Source organism: Triplophysa dalaica, chromosome 6, assembly GCF_015846415.1.
Source record: "Triplophysa dalaica isolate WHDGS20190420 chromosome 6, ASM1584641v1, whole genome shotgun sequence".
Classification (NCBI taxonomy): domain Eukaryota; kingdom Metazoa; phylum Chordata; class Actinopteri; order Cypriniformes; family Nemacheilidae; genus Triplophysa; species Triplophysa dalaica.
In genome coordinates this window covers 7,514,838-7,533,913 of record NC_079547.1, presented here as the reverse complement: position 1 = coordinate 7,533,913, position 19,076 = coordinate 7,514,838, and the positions used below count along the sequence as shown (strand labels likewise).

The 19,076-nt window shown below is 37.5% G+C and overlaps 1 protein-coding gene across 1 annotated transcript in view; it reads left to right on the top strand.

Annotated features, from left to right (window-relative positions):
* The first annotated feature begins 841 nt into the window (after positions 1-841).
* The window catches only part of col18a1b (collagen type XVIII alpha 1 chain b), a 25,666-nt gene continuing 7,431 nt past the window's right edge, over positions 842-19,076 (top strand). Inside the window, 26 exon segments of the mRNA XM_056750134.1 lie at positions 842-1,781; positions 9,263-9,801; positions 10,181-10,276; positions 11,190-11,246; positions 11,442-11,532; positions 12,130-12,268; positions 12,490-12,493; positions 12,591-12,794; positions 12,886-12,912; positions 13,221-13,274; positions 13,392-13,466; positions 13,595-13,630; positions 13,733-13,849; positions 14,173-14,226; positions 14,314-14,358; positions 14,536-14,607; positions 15,080-15,199; positions 15,462-15,530; positions 15,618-15,644; positions 16,453-16,551; positions 16,632-16,667; positions 17,091-17,174; positions 17,264-17,293; positions 17,430-17,465; positions 17,786-17,845; positions 18,981-19,058. Of these exon segments, the coding sequence (XP_056606112.1) occupies positions 950-1,781; positions 9,263-9,801; positions 10,181-10,276; positions 11,190-11,246; positions 11,442-11,532; positions 12,130-12,268; positions 12,490-12,493; positions 12,591-12,794; positions 12,886-12,912; positions 13,221-13,274; positions 13,392-13,466; positions 13,595-13,630; positions 13,733-13,849; positions 14,173-14,226; positions 14,314-14,358; positions 14,536-14,607; positions 15,080-15,199; positions 15,462-15,530; positions 15,618-15,644; positions 16,453-16,551; positions 16,632-16,667; positions 17,091-17,174; positions 17,264-17,293; positions 17,430-17,465; positions 17,786-17,845; positions 18,981-19,058 (3,081 nt within the window). The 5' untranslated portion in view covers positions 842-949.

Genomic DNA, 19,076 nt, shown 5'->3' with positions numbered 1-19,076 from the left:
CTGGCTGTGTTTCTGGAGTCTCGGCCCATAAGTCGCGAAAATAAATTAAGTGTGAGTAATGGGAGAAATAGAGAAAGCGCCTGTGCCTTAATGGCCCCTAAACCATGCACACCTTCCGCAAGCATTTCTTACAAAAAGTGGTGGGGACCTGTCCCACCTCTCCCACCTGCAAATTACACATAACTTACTGTATAATGTTAACAGCCACATAGGGGTCTTAATGACAAACACTTTTTGTCTCCAGAAAAATACTCATTGTACGTTGCTGGAAGGAACTAAATTAAGTCTGCATGATGCATGATGGATTTGGACATTGTCCCTGCAACAAAACATTTGCTCCAGTTGTCCTTGCTCTTCCTCTGGAAAGAGGATAAGGAAGTTCTTTTTCTATATCTTTCAATATTTCATAGTCCCAAAACAGCAAATGGTGTATATCTGCTCACACTAATATTTGAAGTTTTTTACTTCTTACCTAATTTTTTGGTTGCTTTTTCTTAAACTCTTTCATCCCTATTTTCCCACTTACTTTTCCTCCTTTTTTCTTTCCATTTCCTTTACCCACTTCTCTCCTTCTTTTTCTTCTGTGTTAATATTTTTAGGGCATTGGTTAAGAAAAAATACAGTACCACAAATTGATTCTAATGCCAAAAAAGAAAAAAACAAAGATTGAGCTGCACATCTGTTCTCGCAGCGGGTCAACAGACACATGGACCGTTTGGAGGGGAAGTGGAAATGACCAATGAGGTCCACCTAACATTAGTTAGAACACGCCTACTCTCTCTCTCTTTTTTCTCTGCCCGGTTGTTTGTTTCTGTCTCTGTCACAATCAGACGGGGAAGAAAGGAGTGCTATATTGCAGGGCAGCATTGGTTCGGTTTCTTTGGCAAGTAACTCATGAAAGCATGTTCTGAATGACTTACTCCCCACAAGGACTAGTGTATATGCAAAGATGAGGTTCAGGCAGGGCTTGTCCCTCCTGTTGATTCTTTATGTGGCACCTTTTGATGCCTGGTTGTGGAACAGTCCTGTTGTGACAAAGGCCCCAGACGTGGAAGAAGACATTTCTGGAAGTAAGGAGGAGAACATTGCTGGCGTCGGAGCGGAAATCATTGATGTTGCCAGCGGCATCAAGGAACTTGTAAAGAACTGGGACCAGAAGCCAAATGTGAATGAGGCGGGATCAGTGAGGACACCTGGCATCTCCGAGAAGCTTGGCCATATCAAAAAGGGTAATGCTAAGTCTTTATCTGAGGGAGTAAAACATGAAATAGATGCTGGTGCCAGTGGATCAGGCTCAGGGCAAACTTTTGATTTGGCTCAGGAAGGCAGAGCGACCAACCTTACGGGAATGTGGGTCAATGACAGCAGTTTAAGCATATTTAGCTCCCCTGCTCTTCCTAAGGACTCCAGTACCTGTTTACAGAGAGGTTCTGATTGGCCTTTCTGTTTATCCCATGGTGCAGGCACATTTTCTGTCCCTAATTTTTTTAACCACACCCGATCAGAGGATGTGGCTGCTGTAATGAATGAATGGGGTTGGCTCCTGCGATCAGGCTGCCACCATGGTTTGGAATGGTTTTTTTGCTTACTGTTGGCACCAAGATGCCATCAGCCTTCTGAAAGATTCGGGGTAGCCTTGCTGCCCTGCAGGACTTTTTGTGAGGTGCTGCTGGACAGCTGCTGGACAGTCCTACAGGAGAGGGGCCTGCCTTTGGCCTGCCACACCCTCCCCGAAAGACCAGATCCCAGTCAGCCATGCTTTACCGTTAGTAACGACAAAGGTAAAACTGTGATGCATTTCAAAGCTGTGCCACTTTTATCATCTGTATGTGTTGTTTCTTAATGTGCATTCTATCGTGAGAGGCACAGATCACTCCATCTCAGCCGGTCATGAAGTCGCTCTGCTCTGCTGCTGCTTTGTCAGGGCTCAGACCAAATACGATGCTTACCACCAGAGAGTTTACCCATAAACCACTGCTGTAACATCTACATCCATGACACATGATGTGAAATCATCAAAATTATTTGCATGCATGAATACTAACGACATCATCATTCACATTTGAGGATTCCATTTACTTTCTGATGTTTAATAATTTTTGCTTGATAGATTTTTGTAATCTGTGTATATTGGCTTGCATGACTTTGCTAACCAGAAAATGATCAGGCAAAGTGTTCATTCTGTAGTCTATTTACACAGTATTAGGGGTTTGATATTTTTTAAATGCTGCCTAAGATCACAATAAGACAAAATATTTCTGTGCAACAATTAAACATGTCATCTGTATCGTAAATTTGTATTGTATTGTAAATAGCCCCACTCGCTGGTATACTGCTCTTTTTGAGGGCACCGCCATTTTCAGTGCATGTTTTTAGAATTAATGGTGGATATTATCAAGCGAACACTGTCAAAGTTTGCTGTAGTTTTGCAACAGGTTTGCAAGTAACTTACTGTTGATTTAATAACTACTACTTAATATACTTTTCTATTAGAACTGTTTAAACTTTAATTTTTAAAATTAAAATTGTGACTTAAGATTCAAAATGAGCAAGAAGAGGTCTCATAACAGGCATTAGCAAAGCAACACTACAAAAAATGACATTCTTCCGAAGCACTTTTGTCTTGTTTTCTTGTAAAAATATTTTAAAACTTCTTAAATTACGATACATTTACATAACAAGAAAAATGACCTAGGATATTTAGTCTTGTTTTATGAAAGAAAATATAAGAACTAAGTAAGTATATGTTTAAAGCAAAATTGTAAATTCACTGGAAAACCAAAAGTTTTACAGTGTGCTCATTCAATCCCATGATGCACTGCAATAACAAGAATACAGCTGATGTACACTCACAGCTAGTCCCTATACCCATCGATTGTGAGGCTCAAGGTGAGTTTTAGACATCCTATGCTTTCCCTCTTCTGGTCCATTTCATAGGTGGTTTAAGACTGGATTTAAGAAATATTGATTTTGTTTAATACATTTACTGATGTAAAAGTTGTTATTACTGTACATTATGAGATGTTTTATCATGTTTTGAGAACATTATTACATTATGAATGTTTTGTTATATATTAATGCAACAGTTAATTCATTCTGCGCAGTTATTACATTATAAGTTGCTACAGATGATTTTAAGGATCTCTGTCACACCGAGACAGTTAAATTGATTTCCACCATTACAAATAATGGAAGCATTCTTGTCACACACATTCACAGTTGAGAGCTTAATCCAATGCATATGTGAGATCTGTTCATCGCCTGAAGCCGGAATGACTATTTTCCCATATTTTCCAGTAGTGATTTATGTTGCTGCCTCAGTAGTTGTGCATGAACAATACAGCACTCTGGGATGCTCTATACTGTAGAGCTCAGGCATGTGTGTTGGAGATATAGAGTGGGCATTCAGACAAAGACACAGCTTATTGTGGCTCTGTGTTAAAAAGCGCTGGTTTTGCATGCTGGGTAAAACAAGGTTCCCTCTGAAAATGACCAGATAAGGGGCAAAAAGCCATGAGGTGGGTCAAGAAACTGTCTTCTTCCTTGGCTGTGAGGGACATTTTTTTGGAATGATGTGCAAAGAATTTTGAAAGAAAAAGAATTCATTGTGAAGACAGATGTTGGGAAAATCTGAGAAGAGATTTATTTATTTGTCTCAGACACAAAGTCTTTCTTGATCATATAATGGTTTATGACTGATGCAGGCTTAGCAGTATAATGGTGATGTACTGTAAGATAGGCTAGCTTTTTGAACTAGCGCTGTGGTCCCAAAGAAGACACCATGGTCATATATTTAATATGATAATAACTTGGAGTAAACTAAAAGCAGCTGCTGAAGAGGAAGCTATGATGTAGGCCATGATTAAGGATGTAGGAAAGATACTGTAAACATACTTATGTAACGATTACAGATTTAAACTACAGATCTCAATTACGAGCAACATTAAAAGCATATATGGTTAATATTCGTCATTTACATCTATTAATTCTATATTATGAAACAAAGGTGTACTAACAAACAAACCCACTGAAAATCCTATAAAAAACGGTAATATTCCGGCAGCCGGGGCACCAGAAAATAAAATGACAAGTTTTCATTTAAAATTTGAGGTTAATTTCTGTAATTTAACGACACCGAAAAAATATGTAAAAAAATGTGTTAAAAAAACATTTTTTTTTTTAAATTACAGTTATTTTAAGTCTATGAAAAAAAGAAAAACTGGATCATAAATATGAATAAATAAACATTTCTAATTAAAAAAAATGATCATGCCATTAAATTTTTTTAGTAAACTTTGAGTTTTGCTTTGTCCACCATTCTTTAATAATTCATCAAAACATTGTCCAACCTTGTCAGGCACTGTTTAATGGGAGTAGTTTTGTGCCGGTCATTTTCTAGAGTAACTACTTAAGAACTTTTTGTGTTATCTTTTTGGGAAGCAGGGAGCATGAACGTCTATCTTAATTAGGTCTCCTGGGGGTCTCTTGAGCTATCAGTTCCCAGGACCCTCTGGTTGCTATCTACTATACTACCATTTTAGTCTTAATAACCCTTCCAGCTGTAAGGGATCTGTCGACCTTCATGTCATTTAGGAAAATAAGAACTTTTTATTTGTATGTAATTTGGTGCATTTTACAGATGTTTCATTTTTTTCAGCTGTCCATATGGTTATATATTTATTCAAATATTAACATTACATTGATTTTGTATCACCCTTTTCTGTATTAGGTGTTACTCTAGAAGCTTATTTTTGTATGTAGTATCATCCTATCACATGTTTTCTACACATGTTGGGGAATGTCTGATACACCAGTGGCCATTAATCTTTAATACCCCTAGGGACAAATAATTATCAGGATATTAAAATGAATTACAACTCTGCACATGCACCATGGGAACAATTGTTTTTAACAACAAGAAATAAGATACATTTCTTATAGTCCATAAATTTACATACCATGAACACTAGTTTACCTGTGCTTTAAATCCTATTTACTATTTAGTAGTTTCCTGAAAAATAGGTTTTGCTTATGTCTTTATTTTTTTTAAATCACTAGGCTCTTTTTAGGCACTTATAATGTCTTGTGTTAATGTTTATGGGACATCATTTAATGAATGACATAGCAATGACATCACGGTCTCTTACTATGTAATCTACTCTCTCACTCGCATAGTTTATAGTCCAGACTTTAGTTAACTGTATAGATGGCTCCACCTTCATTTTACTGTACATGAACAGGTGGCAGGTCCATCAGGATTGTGTTTTGGATGTGTGAGGTGGGATGAAGAAGCAAGTGGGAACATCTGGACTAAATAATGGGCCAGCTGTATTCCCATAATCCCCAGTGTGAGTGTTTTGAAACATGGTGACACATAAACACAAGAATGAACTGAATGTTGGCCGAGTGGGTGAGTGACTGGACAGCCGTGGCAAATGGGGATCATAGTGTAGTGTGGAAAAGTCGCTGATCTGCCACTGCTGTCGAAACATGACCCGGGAACTGGATATCCCGTTCCCACAGTCAGATGTGCTAGCCCAGTTCGGCCCAAATCGGACAGGCAATTTTTATTTAAGATGTCGCTTTCAAGTGTACAGCTTTGTAGTACACACTATTTCGCATTTTGTCCAATGTTAGACAAGTATGCTGATGTTCAGATTCGCCTGTGGTGTCTGAGCGATGCAGCTGTGCTAATATTTGGAACGATAGCACAATTTCCAATGTTGTAAATCACTAAAGTAAAGACTGACAGAATTTGAGAGGTGAAACTAATTGTTGAAGACAAGTTAAGAAAACCTAATAAAATGATAATAATAATCTTAATAAATATCTCTGTTCTGCTAAACACAAAGGAAGATATTTGTAAGAATATCAGTAACCGATCAGATCTCACCCCCATTGACTCCCATAGTATTTATTTTCCCAACTATGGCAGTAAATGGGGGACAAGATCTGCCTGGTTACTGACATTCTTCCAAATATCTTTCTTTGTGTTTAGCAGGACAAAGAAATTCATACAGTAAATGATGACAGAATTATAATTTTTGGGTGAACTATCACTGTAATAATTACAGTAATCTATACTATTTGGATCAGTTACAGCTGTAAACTAAATGATGTAGTAGTGAACATCTGGTTGTTAAGAGTGGAATATGCAGTATGAAAATAAAAAACGTTGATTTTTGTTACGGTTAGTTTATATGTACACTACAGTTATTTTTATATTAACAATAATTTAGTTCATCTTTAAAAATTAGAAAAGTTATGAACAATTATAAAATCTAACATTTGCAAAATACTAAATGACATATACACTGACCAAAACTCAACACTTACTTGTTTTTGCCCCTATTTACATGAGCTGAACTCAAAGATCTAACACTTTTTCTATGTACACAAAAAGGCCTATTTCTCACAAATATTGTTCACAAATCTGTCTAAGTCTGTGTTAGTGAGCACTCCTTTGCAGAGATAATCCATCCACCTCACAGGTGTGGCATATCAAGACGCTGATTAGAATGATTATTGCACAGGTGTGCCTTTGGCTGGCAACAATAAAAGGCCACTCTAAAATGTGCAGTTTTCCTGTATTGGGGGGGTCCGGGGCGTCCGAAAACCAGTCAGTATCTGGTGTGACCACCATTTGCCTCACGCAGTGCAACACATCTCCTTCACATAGAGTTGATCAGGTTGTTTCTTGATTGTGGCCTGTGGAATGTTGGTCCACTCCTCTTCAATGGTTGTGCGAAGTTGCTGGATATTGGCAGGAACAGGAACACGCTGTCATATACGCTGATCCAGAGCATCCCAAACATGCTCAATGGGTGACATGTCCGGTGAGTATGATGGCCATGCAAAAACTGGGATGTTTTCAGCTTCCAGGAATTGTGTGAAGATCCTTGCATGCTGCAACATGAGGTGAAGGTCGTAGATGAATGGCACAACAATGGGCCTCATGATCTGGTCACGGTACCATACCATTAACCCACCCCCACCATGGGCCACATGTTGACATCAGCAAACCACTCAACCACACGTCTGCGTCTACCATCTGCCCTGTACAGTGAAATCAGGGATTCATCCGTGAAGAGAACACCTCTTCAAAGTGCCAGACGCCATAGAATTCGAGCATTTGCCCACTCAAGTCGGTTACGACGACGAACTGCAGTAATGTCGAGACCCCAATGAAGACGACAAGCATCCAGATGAGCTTACCTGAGGCGGTTTCTGACAGTTTGTGCCGAAATTCTTTGGTTATGCAAGCCAATTGTTGAAGCAGCTAGTGGCTGGTCTCAGACGATCTTGTAGAAGATGCTGGATGTGGAGGTCCTGGGCTAGTGTGGTTACACGTGGTCCGCGGTTGTGAGGCCATTTGGAAGTACTGCCAAATTCTCTGAAACGGCTTTGGAGATGGCTTATGGTAGAGATAACATTCAATTCACGGGCAACAGCTCTGGTGGACATTCCTGCAGTCAGCATGCCAACTGCACGCTCCCTTAAAACTTGAGACATCTGTGGGCCATTTTAAAGTGGTCTTTTATTGTGGCCAGGCTAAGGCACACCTGTGGAATAATAATCATGCTGTATAATCAGCATCTTAATATGCCACACCTGTGAGGTGAATGGATTATCTTGGCAAATGAGCAGCGCTCACCAACACAGATTTGTAAACAATAATTGAGAGAAATAGGCCTTTTTTGTACATAGAAAAAGTCTAAGATCATTGACTTCAGCTCATGAAAAATGGGGGCAAAAACAAAAGTGTTGCGTTTATAATTTTGGTCAGTGTATATTAAAACTAGCACATTTATAATAAGCAAGTACTACTAAATAAACCAACTAGTTGGATTTACCCATTTTTTAAAGTTCGTTTTAGGTTAGTTAAGCAAAAAAATGCACACAATTTTGAAGTGAATTTACTTTTAAAATATGTGCAAAAATAACTAAATCCAAATAGTTTTTTTTTCAGTGAACACGTACTGTAATCTTAATTGTGTTTATCATAAGGTTTTCTTGAAATGTTTGTAAATTTATATATTCATCATAACTATTTCAATTTCACGCATGGAATTTTCTACCCATGCCAGGGACTCAATATGCCTCAGTATCTTTGAATGCGTCTCCTTATTGCTTAAGCAAAAAATAATTGATTATAGAGTTTACTGTCAAATGTGAATAAATGGAGAATATGGTGAAAACTTCACCCTTGCAAAATATGTTTGGGCATTGCCCCAAAAACAGGAAAGCCTTTGTCCCCATTGTTCCCCCTTTTCCTCTGGAAAGGGGATGAGGAAGTCTACTGCAAAAAATAGAAGTCTTGCTTTAGTTTCTGGCCCAAGGCGTCACCGCAGAAAACAGATGCTGATAATGGGTTCTTGCTGTCCAGAGACATTGACTGTGGCTCTGTTTTTTTCTCTCTCCTTTTTTTGTTAGGATGGAGGCCACTGGAGATCTGCTCACATTAGGCTTAACTCTTATACAATGTAAATGTAATGTAATGTGAGATGTAATCCTGTGAAAAAGCTGGGGCGCCAGAAATAAACCGTTAAATAACAGTTTTTCCCTGAAAAATGACATCACCACTCTCATCTCATCTAAGCCTCTTCAAGATGTATAAATTAACTGCAAATTGCTTTCTTTTTTGCTTGCCACTATGCCATTCACATCATATCATTTCAGACATGCATTTGAAAATATAGTTTAAATATACAATAGTTAAAAACAGTTTGAAATAACCTTTGTTATGTGTAAAACTTTTAATTTAGACCTATGAGTATTATCTATAAAGTTTGGTCTACTTGATCTAAATATAGTAACATCCCTTAATTCCTCTGCGAACCATGAGAATGGAGAAATCTTAAAATTCACATAATCAGCATACTAAATTTAGTCTAATTCTCCAAGGTCGTACTATAATGCACCCTCAGAGTTTTGTTCCAATGTGTTTTACTATTTTTCCCTAGCTTGGGGTGAAGAACAAAATTAAAGTCCTCTTAGTCTGAGAACAAGAAAAAAAAAATGTTATCCCTTAGAGAGTAGCAGAGTCACGTTTATTTTAAATGTATTTTTCTCTTAAAATTGTAATTGTTTTACAAAAGAATGTCTTATATTGCCTCTTAAGGATGCTGGGAGCTCATTAGTAGTAACTGGATGTAGACTGAGACCAAAATCACCAAATAATACATTCACTTTTGTTAAACTGTCCTCATATGCTTGCAAAACTTAACATGCAAACTGATTCTGGGTATTTTTGTGTCTATAGAAGAAAGTGGAATTTCTCTGCCGCAACTTATTGGGGACACACCACCACACATCCCCCGGGTGCTCGGCCCAAATGGTCAAACCGCATATGTTTTTGATAAGGACACCAATTCAAGGCAGATAGCACGAGCCCACCTTCCCAGTACCTTTTATCGAGACTTCTCAATTGTCTTCCACTTGAAGCCCACTTCTGACGATGCCGGGGTGATCTTCTCCATCACCGATTCCATCCAACAGATCATGTATGTAGGGGTCAAGCTCTCGGCTGTGAAGGACGGCAAAAGGAAAGTTATTTTTTATTACACGGAGCCTGATTCGGATGAATCTAGAGAGGTGGCCAGCTTCGAGGTGCCACACCAGCCTGATAAGTGGAGCCGTTTCTCTTTGGGTGTTAACCTGGATCAGTTGTCTTTCTATGGGGACTGCGATTCTGCCCCCAAAGTGGTCAAGTTTGAGCGCTCATCTGATGAAATGAAGATTGAGGAAGACACTGGCATCTTTGTGGGACAGGGTGGGACTGCTGACCCGGACAAATTTCAGGTATCGTCGGGCAGTCTCATTTATTAACAAAATTCGTGCACTTTCATATAGAGTGAAGTTGAATATTTCTAAAAAATGATCTAATATTGTGATTTTATAGTATTTGTGTGATATGTGTGTGTACAAAGTCAAACATGTCGACAACTATTTAGATGGTCCTCTGTAGAAAAAACTTTCATATAGGCAAATGATTTTTATTACAAAGATGTGTATGTGTTCAGAAAATAAAAATCTATTATATTTCCATGATAAACTTCCTGTAGCTCAGTGGTAAGACCATAGGTTAATGCAATGTAAGTCGCTTTGGATAAAAGCGTCTGCCAAATGCATGAATGTAAATAATATAATGAAATTAACCTTTTTGTATATGCTTCTCTAGGGTCTGATCTCAGAGTTGCGGGTGGTTGGTAACCCAAGGGTTGCTGCGCGTCATTGTGATGAAGCAGATGACGATTATGATGATGATTATGATTATGTAAGCTGCAAAATATTTTTTCTGCAAAAAGAAAAAAAACTTAATATTTGAATGTCATTATATTAGTATACAAAAAAGCTTTTCTTTCTGACTTTTTTTAAGGAATGATCTTGAAATCATGTTATGTGTGGATTGAGAAACTTTTTTATTTTATTTTTGAGAGTTGTTACATTCTGGAATCAGTATTATTTATATTTTCATGAAACTGACAGGAGAGCATTGCTTCTATTAACCCTTGTGTGGTGTTCATATATTTGTTACACAGCCGTTGTTTGTGGGTATAGTGGACCCGCTGCAGTTTTGGGTTTTAAATTCAACACAATCAAACACTTTATGTTAAAATAATGAAAAGATGTTTACTTCATCCCAATTACAAGCAATATAAACAGCTGGATCACATTTATGAATTTAAGTGCTCCGCATTTTTTTAGCAGGAACAGCAGGGTGAGAAACAAAAAACTCACACTGACACACAATCTCTGACTCTCACAAAGAAACACACACAGACATACTTATAGGAGCCCCAGACATTAAGAGGACACAATGATGGTACACGAACCTACAGTGTCCACAATTTTATAAGCCCCGTTTCCATGGACCTGAACATGCTGTATGTTATATAAATGTGTAGGGGCGTGTACAGTGTGCAGTCATTGAAAATGTGTCCTGATGTATCTTTACAGAAAATAACCCAAGGCCAATGAGTTTGAATTTGAAAAATAATTAATTCTATCATTTTTCTTTTGAATAAAAAATGAAAACGGGTGACACAGATCCGAACACCATACAAGGGTTAAAAAATACACTATTACTTTGCACTGACATCATTTCTGGATATCTTTAAGATGGCTGATATAACTAAATATTCATAGTTGTCGTGAGGAAAAAAGTTAATGGTTTTCATTATTTTTAGGGTTCAGGGGGCAGTGGAAGTGGAATGGTGGACACAAAAGAGAAAGAATACCACGCAGTATGTATTATAGACATCTCTTTTTCTATCTCTCTCTTTCTTTCTTTCGTATTCTGTTATGATCATTATCAAACAAGTTAACCTTAAATACTGTGAATAAGTACTGTTGTTAGGTAGTTTTTAAAATAACATTTGATGCCCAACTCAAAATATGTGCTTGACTTGACATTTTATCTGTTTTCTATTTCAATAAAGGCCTCAGTTTTGCAGCCCCTGCCTCCACCACCTGTTTCTACGATGAACCGCAAGCCAAAGCTTGACATAGATGATCATCAGAAAGAGACGGGTCTGTAGGATTACTCTTATTACAAATTACTCAAATAAAAAATGTCTGACCTTCAGTCTAACTCTGATATCTGATCTTCATCTAACTCACCAAAATAGGCAATTATTCATTATATAAAAAATATTCATTGTAAAAATACATTTGGCCTGGTGCTGACTGCAGTGATAGCAGCAAACTTACTGTCAACACCTACTGTAGCCTATTCTATGAACTCTCTGTTGAATGTATTCTGAAAAACTATTTGAAATAAAAACAACTATGATAATAATAATTTGCGGCATGAATTATATTTGTTTAGTGAAATTAGCAATAGTGACAATCTGCTATCTATATAAATTTGGCGCCATCTTTAGACATGTAGATGACACTACAATGTGGTTGCTTAAAGGGATAGTTCACCTTCAAAACGAAAATTCAACCTCTTATCATTTCAAACCTGTATGACTCTGCAGAACACAAAAGAAGACATTTTGAATAATGTAGGTAACAGAAAACCGGTTTGCATTGGTTTTGTGTCCATACAATAGAAGTCAATGGGGACCAACGGTTGCATATTAAATCGTCTTTGTCTAAGATGACTCCATAATATTTTGCCAGGTGTCTCTGATACTACGGGAAATAAAGGACAAAGGGAAAGAAGGGGGACCAAGAAGACCTGGGTCTTAAAGGGCCAAAGGATGACTTGTCAGCTAGTGAGACTACATTCTCTAGCACAGGCGGAACCCGTAGAGAAAAGGTGATGCTGTGTTTTTGTTACTTTGATAGTTTCAGATAGCATGCATAACAGATTGTAATAAAAAAAGAAGTAAAAAGACCATTAGATCACTTATATTGTTAATAATAAGAGGCTGGAAAAGCAATTTTCATAGTAAATGATACATAAACTGAAGTGGTTTGTAGAGGTGATGATAACATATAGTGACAGGTATGTTAATCTGTGTCATTTTGCTTCTTTAGAGTTGTCATAAAGAAAAAGGAATGAAGATATACCAGACCAATTTTAAACACTCTCCACCAGAGTTATGTTTTTAAGAGCTGTTGTCCATTTCTCTGTATAGGATACAGCTGGGTCTGAATATCCTGGCCCTAAAGGTGATCGTGGACCTCCAGGGCCTCCTGGGCCTCCTGGACCCCAGGGTCCGTTAACAGAATTGGTAGACACCGGGGACAAAAAAGTGGTGAAGATGCAGGGTCCAATGGGCCCATCTGGACCACCAGGACCAGAGGGTCCGTCCGGTCCCCGCGGCCCCCAGGGGAAATCAGTAAGTATTGTAAACGTCAATTGACATCCAAAGAGGACAAAAAAGAATCAAATAAGAGATCTAAACAAAGTTCTGTTTTTATTTTGTATAGGGTGATCCAGGAAAGGAGGGCAAACCTGTGAGTGTTCGGGACTGTTTTTTACAATGCTTGTTAATTAGAAATTGTGTGTGGAGTTGTGTGTTATTTTGTTATTATTTTTTTATTTAATTAATTAATCATTTACATAATCATTTAATATCTTGCTTAATTTTTGAATATTTTTCATTGATATTGTCTTATTATTTATTACCTGCATGTTTTTATGTTTTGTTATTGTTGTTGTTATGGCTATTGCTATTTTTATTATTATCGTTGTTGTTGTTGTTCACACTAAGATTGTGTCTGTTTACACCCTTTTTACACTCTGCTTTGGTTTTACCATACAGGGCTCTGAAGGACCTCATGGTTTTCCAGGAACACCTGGACCTAAAGGGCAGAAGGTGCTTTGCCAGATCCGATTAAATCAATATTTTTTGTGTTTTTAACATATTTTAAATATATATTTTTTTACAAATTATACTTTAACAGCATCACATGTGTTTTCCTTGTATGGTCAGGGAGAGAAAGGTGAAGGACAACCAGGCCCAAGAGGTCTACCTGGGCCACCTGGACCATCCATCTTAGACAGAAATGTGAGCTTAAATTGTTTTAATGCAATTCCAGATTGTACCGGATACAACAGAAGGAAATATTAAGCTGTGTGTCTTACAGCCTAGCATGATCTTTTATGTTTCAAGTTTTGTGTGTGTTTCCTTTTCAGGCCTTTGTGGATATGGAAGGTTCGGGGTTGCTGCCGGTATGTTTTAGATATGCTTTAATCAGCTCCTCTGTGGCCAGAACTGGTTACTTAAACATTCATATCAAATTTATTTGATTCAGCATGTTCTCATCTTTTCAGGGTGTTTGTGGTCCTCCCGGCCCACCTGGACCTCCTGGGCCCCCAGGACCTGGTGTAGAATCAGAATTTAATGGAGCTACTGCTTCCCCTCAACTAAATGGAGGCCCTGGGCATGCTGTACGAAATTATCCTTTCATTGTCTATTATAATATATTAACCAAGGTCCTCAGAAAGAGTTATAGTGTGACCTAAGCCTAATGCATTCATTTTTACATTTATAATATTTAAGTTATTTATCAATGAATGGTGTTATTTAGGTAGTTCGGATAAGCGGTAGAAAATGGAATGGAATGGTGTTATTTATTCCATGCCATGCAGGAAGCACTTTTCAGGATTTTTTGTGTTTAGTGCAAATAGAAAATAAACTGCTGTTCCGTTTTATTCAATTCTACATGATATAATTGTATAGTTGATATAGCTTGTTTATTTTTATGACTCAGGGGTCTCCAGGTCGACCTGGTGCTCCTGGCCCTCCAGGACCCCCAGGACAAAAGGTACAGCACAAAACAAAAGATACATGCTGTACTGCATGTCTGATATGAATTGTAAGACAATATTTGTTGTCTGTTTTCTTGTGTTAGGGAGACTGTGGTAAGGTTGGCTTGCCTGGAATTACAGGGGAAGAGGTAAGACATTATCCGCTTAAATAATGCACTCTTTTTATTAAATTAGATTAAGATCTAGAAATCAATTGTAGGTGTGATCCAACCATACTTTGTACTTTGATGGGTATAATCAGATATCCACATATCTCAGAGGCTTTCATTATCTTTTGGAAGATCATTAATGTTTTTTCCTTGCAGCAAAGCTCCTCCTCCGCTTTTACTTCTTTTTTCGCCAATTGGTTCCCTTCCTGGGAGACTAGTGGGGCACAGGTATCCCTTATTATGAGTGTCTAAGCACTAACCATATGGAATGTTGTGTGTTAAACGGTTTTACAACTCTAACGTGATTTTTAAAGGCATCAGTTCTCTAAATACTGCTGGTCAAATGCGTGTCTGCAAAGCAATGAGTTTATTTCCAACTCTGTTTTTAATTTTTCAAATATCATGTTTTTTTTAATGTGTATTACAATTAAAATCAATCAAACTGTAGATGGTTTGTCTTGATTTAAGTGAATAAAAACGGAGTTATCTCATTTTGGAAACAAACTCTTCATTTTTATGTGGTGTGCAGCTTGCATGCACATGCTGTGCACTTTCATAACAATGTGACCATTGTGGGCTTCTCAAATAACCTGCTGTACATTGTTGTCTTGACTAATTGTTACTGTAACAAAATTATTAGCAAAACACATTTGTAGATGCTGCAGTATCATACCCTTGCATCCCATTTCTTTCTCCGCAGGGTTCACAGGGTTCTACAGGAATCTCAGGGAAGGAAGGGCTACCTGGGCTCCCTGGATCTATGGGGCCTCAGGGACATCCAGGACCTCCTGGACCCCCGGGGCCAGCCATCCGAATTACTGTAAACTACTTGAATTTCATTACAAAGTTACTTTACCTTGTGGCTTTTGATCGTTTTGTATTACTTTACAAAATGCTCTATTTTATATATAGTCATCAGAAGTAGATGAATACATATGATAAATACTAGATGCTTATTTAAAAACAGTTTCTGTGAGGATTAGGGTTAGGTGCAGGAGGAGGGTTACGGGATTAAATATAGTCTATAGAAGGTCCTCACAAACCATATTTAAACGTGGGTCTACGTGTGTGTGTGTTTGTAGGCGGATGGAGAAGAAAAAGAAATTGCTCTTAATTATATTCCAGGCATCATGGGGTTACCAGGTCCACAGGTAACTTTAAACTGCTCATTCACTATCATTTTCTGTGTCAAATAATTGTCTAACAGTATTTAACCACTGTGTTTCTTTTCTCTGAAGGGACCTCAGGGCATACCTGGACTTCCGGTGAGATCTCTCTCTCTATAATGTGAAACGTCCTTAAAGGAGTAGTTCAATTTCAAAATAAATTTTCATGATAATTTACTCACCCCCATGTCATCCAAGATGTTTATGTATTTGTTTCTTTATTCAAAAAGAAATTAAGGTTTTTGATGAAAACATTGCAGCATTTTTCTCCATATAGTGGACCTCAATGGACTCCAAACGGATGAAGGTTTCAGTGCAGCTTCAAAGGGCATTAAACGATACTAGACGATGAATAAAGTTCTTATCTAGCGAAACGATCGGTCATTTATAAACAGATAAACACAAATGTTCTCCATGCTCTGTTCTGCGATGAGCGTTCATGACTTTACGTAATAAGTAGTTACGTTGAAAACTTGCACGTTCAACTTGTAAATTCTTACTCGGTACTTCCATCTACGTCAAGCGCGACTTTTTAAACGTGAAGTCATGAACGTGCATCGCAGAATAGAGCAAAGCGTGCATTTCTGTTTATAAAGCATATACTTGTTTTTGATTTTTAAATGACAGATCGTTTCACTAGATTAGAAGACCCTTATTCATCGTCTGGTATCATTTAATGCCCTTTGAAGCTGCACTGAAAACCATTGAAGTCCATTGAAGTCCACTATAAGAGAAATATCCTGGAATGTTTCTCGTCAAAATCCTTAATTTCTTTTTGAATAAAGAAACAAATACAAAAACATCTTGATGACAGTGTGGGTAGGGTGAATTATGAAAATACATTTTGAAGAGAACTACATAAATGTTGACGACCACAAATTTAGTTTGTTATTTGTTATACCTTTAGGGCAAGGCTGGTTTCCCAGGTCTCTCAGGTCAGAAAGGTGATGAAGGGCTAAGAGGACGAGAAGGAATCCCAGGGTTAGATGGATTCCCTGGACGAATAGTAAGTGGTTGTTGAAAGGCTTGATCAGGCGTGAAATTCATTTTGTAACTTATCAAATGTTATCATTTTGACTTTCACAGGGACTAAAGGGAGAAAGAGGATGGAAAGGTGATAAAGTGAGTGATCTTTAAAATATTTCAAGGTCAACTGTGATTTACCGATCCAACATTAAAGGTTTGGAAGATCTAGTGACAGAAATGCAATATAAAGACCTAATGAAGCCTTATGTTTTTATTATCTTAGAATGAGATATTTCTATCGACAGGTCCCCTTACATGGAATTCACCATGTTGTTTCTATAGTAGCCCTAAACTCTATAGAACGTACATGTTATCTCCATTGGCAAAGAAGCAAAAACGTGATGACATCTTAGTTCTGTGTCAGCCTCCGTAATGTTTTGAAAGGGGGGGTGGAGTGAGCTGTTGGTTGCAATTCGCAACCTCACCCCTAAATGCCGCTACATTTCATTCACGGGACCTTTAATTGCATTAAGTGGATATAAACAGCCGGTTTATAATAAAATCTGTATTCGTCTTCAGGGTGAGCGTGGTCCTTTGGGAGGACCTCCTGGACCACCAGGGCCACCAGGTCCTACAGGACAAATGAACTGTAGTATTTGCACTGTAAGTGTTTTTATAAAAGTTTGGAAGTAGACAACACCCAGATTCATAAAAATGCTAAATTATTCTCACATGATGTTTAATTTCTGAAGGAGGGGGGTCATGGAATCCCTGGACCACAAGTGAGTGGCGATCATAATATGAATTATTACACTTGAAATATTCACACTACCCACTGTAGTAATATTTGCTAGTGATTAACATATCTCTATTACATTATAATACCAGGCACTTCAAGCTTTGTGTTTGTTTTATTAGGGTCCAGATGGAATACCTGGTCAGGCAGGATTCCCAGTAAGTTTTAAGTAAAACATTTTATTTCTCAGCTTTCATCTTGTAAACTGTTTATAGTAAAAGGGTTTAAAATGTTGTTACTCTGTGCTTCAAATAACATTAAGTTCTCCCGTGGGCTAATGCCTTCATAGTATCTTCAGTTGCCATGTTAGTTATTTAATTGATCATTCATTTACTGTATAAACGTATAAACACAAAATACGCTGGTTGGTTTGGGCAAGCTCGATGACTTCAGTGTGTTTGCATCACGCTGAGCATTTAAATTCAAATTAATTAATTTCATGACATATTTCATTCTGAGTATTTTTGTGTTTTTAAAGGGACCAATGGGACCAAAAGGTGACAGGGGAGTACTTGGACCACAAGGAGCCTCTGTCAAGGTTTTTTTTGTCAGATTTTACAATATGACATAATGGAATTCAAACAGAGGGGTCAAGTATACAGTCAAATTAAAAATTATTTAGACACCAGATATCATTTTTGATTTTTTTTTACTTGTGGGCCACAGAACACTAGTTCATTTATGCAAGTAAGGAAAGCAAAATAAGGTAAACTGGGACATATTATACCCAAAAAGTCTTCATACAATGGTCAATTTTAACAGTAGAATTGATAAAAATTTGGGACCAATTATTCAGACACTTTGACCTGACCATGTTTTGCTTAAAGTGGTTTTTCTGTAAAGGCTAAGGCCGTGTTCACACTTGAGGTCTACCGACTGACTACTGGCATCTGTTTTACATTATAATCCTATGGAATTAACCATGTTTTCAAACGCCAGCGTCTTTTTCCACAACATTTCTGAAAAAACGCCCTACATCAAGGAACTTTTTTTACAGCTAACCAATGTCAGAGACCTGTCGTTTCCATGACAACACGCAATAAAATAAAATGGTGGCTGACAGACCATATTTGTATAAATGTATTTTTAATTTTCACTTTCAATAATTTCTGATTGCATTTCCAGCGAGAAGTTAGTATTGTTGTTTATAAATATGTGATTGGCTATTGCAAAGATGCTCTCTGTTTATAATTCAAATAGACTTCTGTTACGCTGCCTATGAAGCCTGTCTCTCTAAGATTCCTTCATGCACAAATACTATCTTTGAACATTGCGCAGATGCTATTTGTTACCAAAAAGAGCCATTGTCAACTTTTTCTTTTCAAAAAAGAAGTCAAGCGTGAACACGGCCAAATGCAACCCTGCTATCTAATTGAAAAGGCCTACTTAAATTAAACAGTTATTCAACCTAATCCAAACCTTTGTGTCAAAGTAATCTGACATTATCAAGATGAATTCTTCTGAAAAAGTTAAACTCTGAGTTCTCTTGTTATAGAGATAGCGATTAAACTGTAATAATTTGAGAAATGTTGAAGGAGTCTGAATAAATTTTGGTTTGGCTGAACATGCTATAGAGTTAAATATTTAGACATTTAGACATAGATAGATGAGAAAAAGAAAAAACTATTTTTAATCCTCTTGGATTCTATAAGTCATTTATCTCTCTTGTTTAGGGTGAGAAGGGTGAGCCTGGCCTGATCCTTGACTCTAGCGGTAACCCCGTTTACATTGGTGGACAAGCTGGACAGTTGGTGAGAGACCTGTTGAAT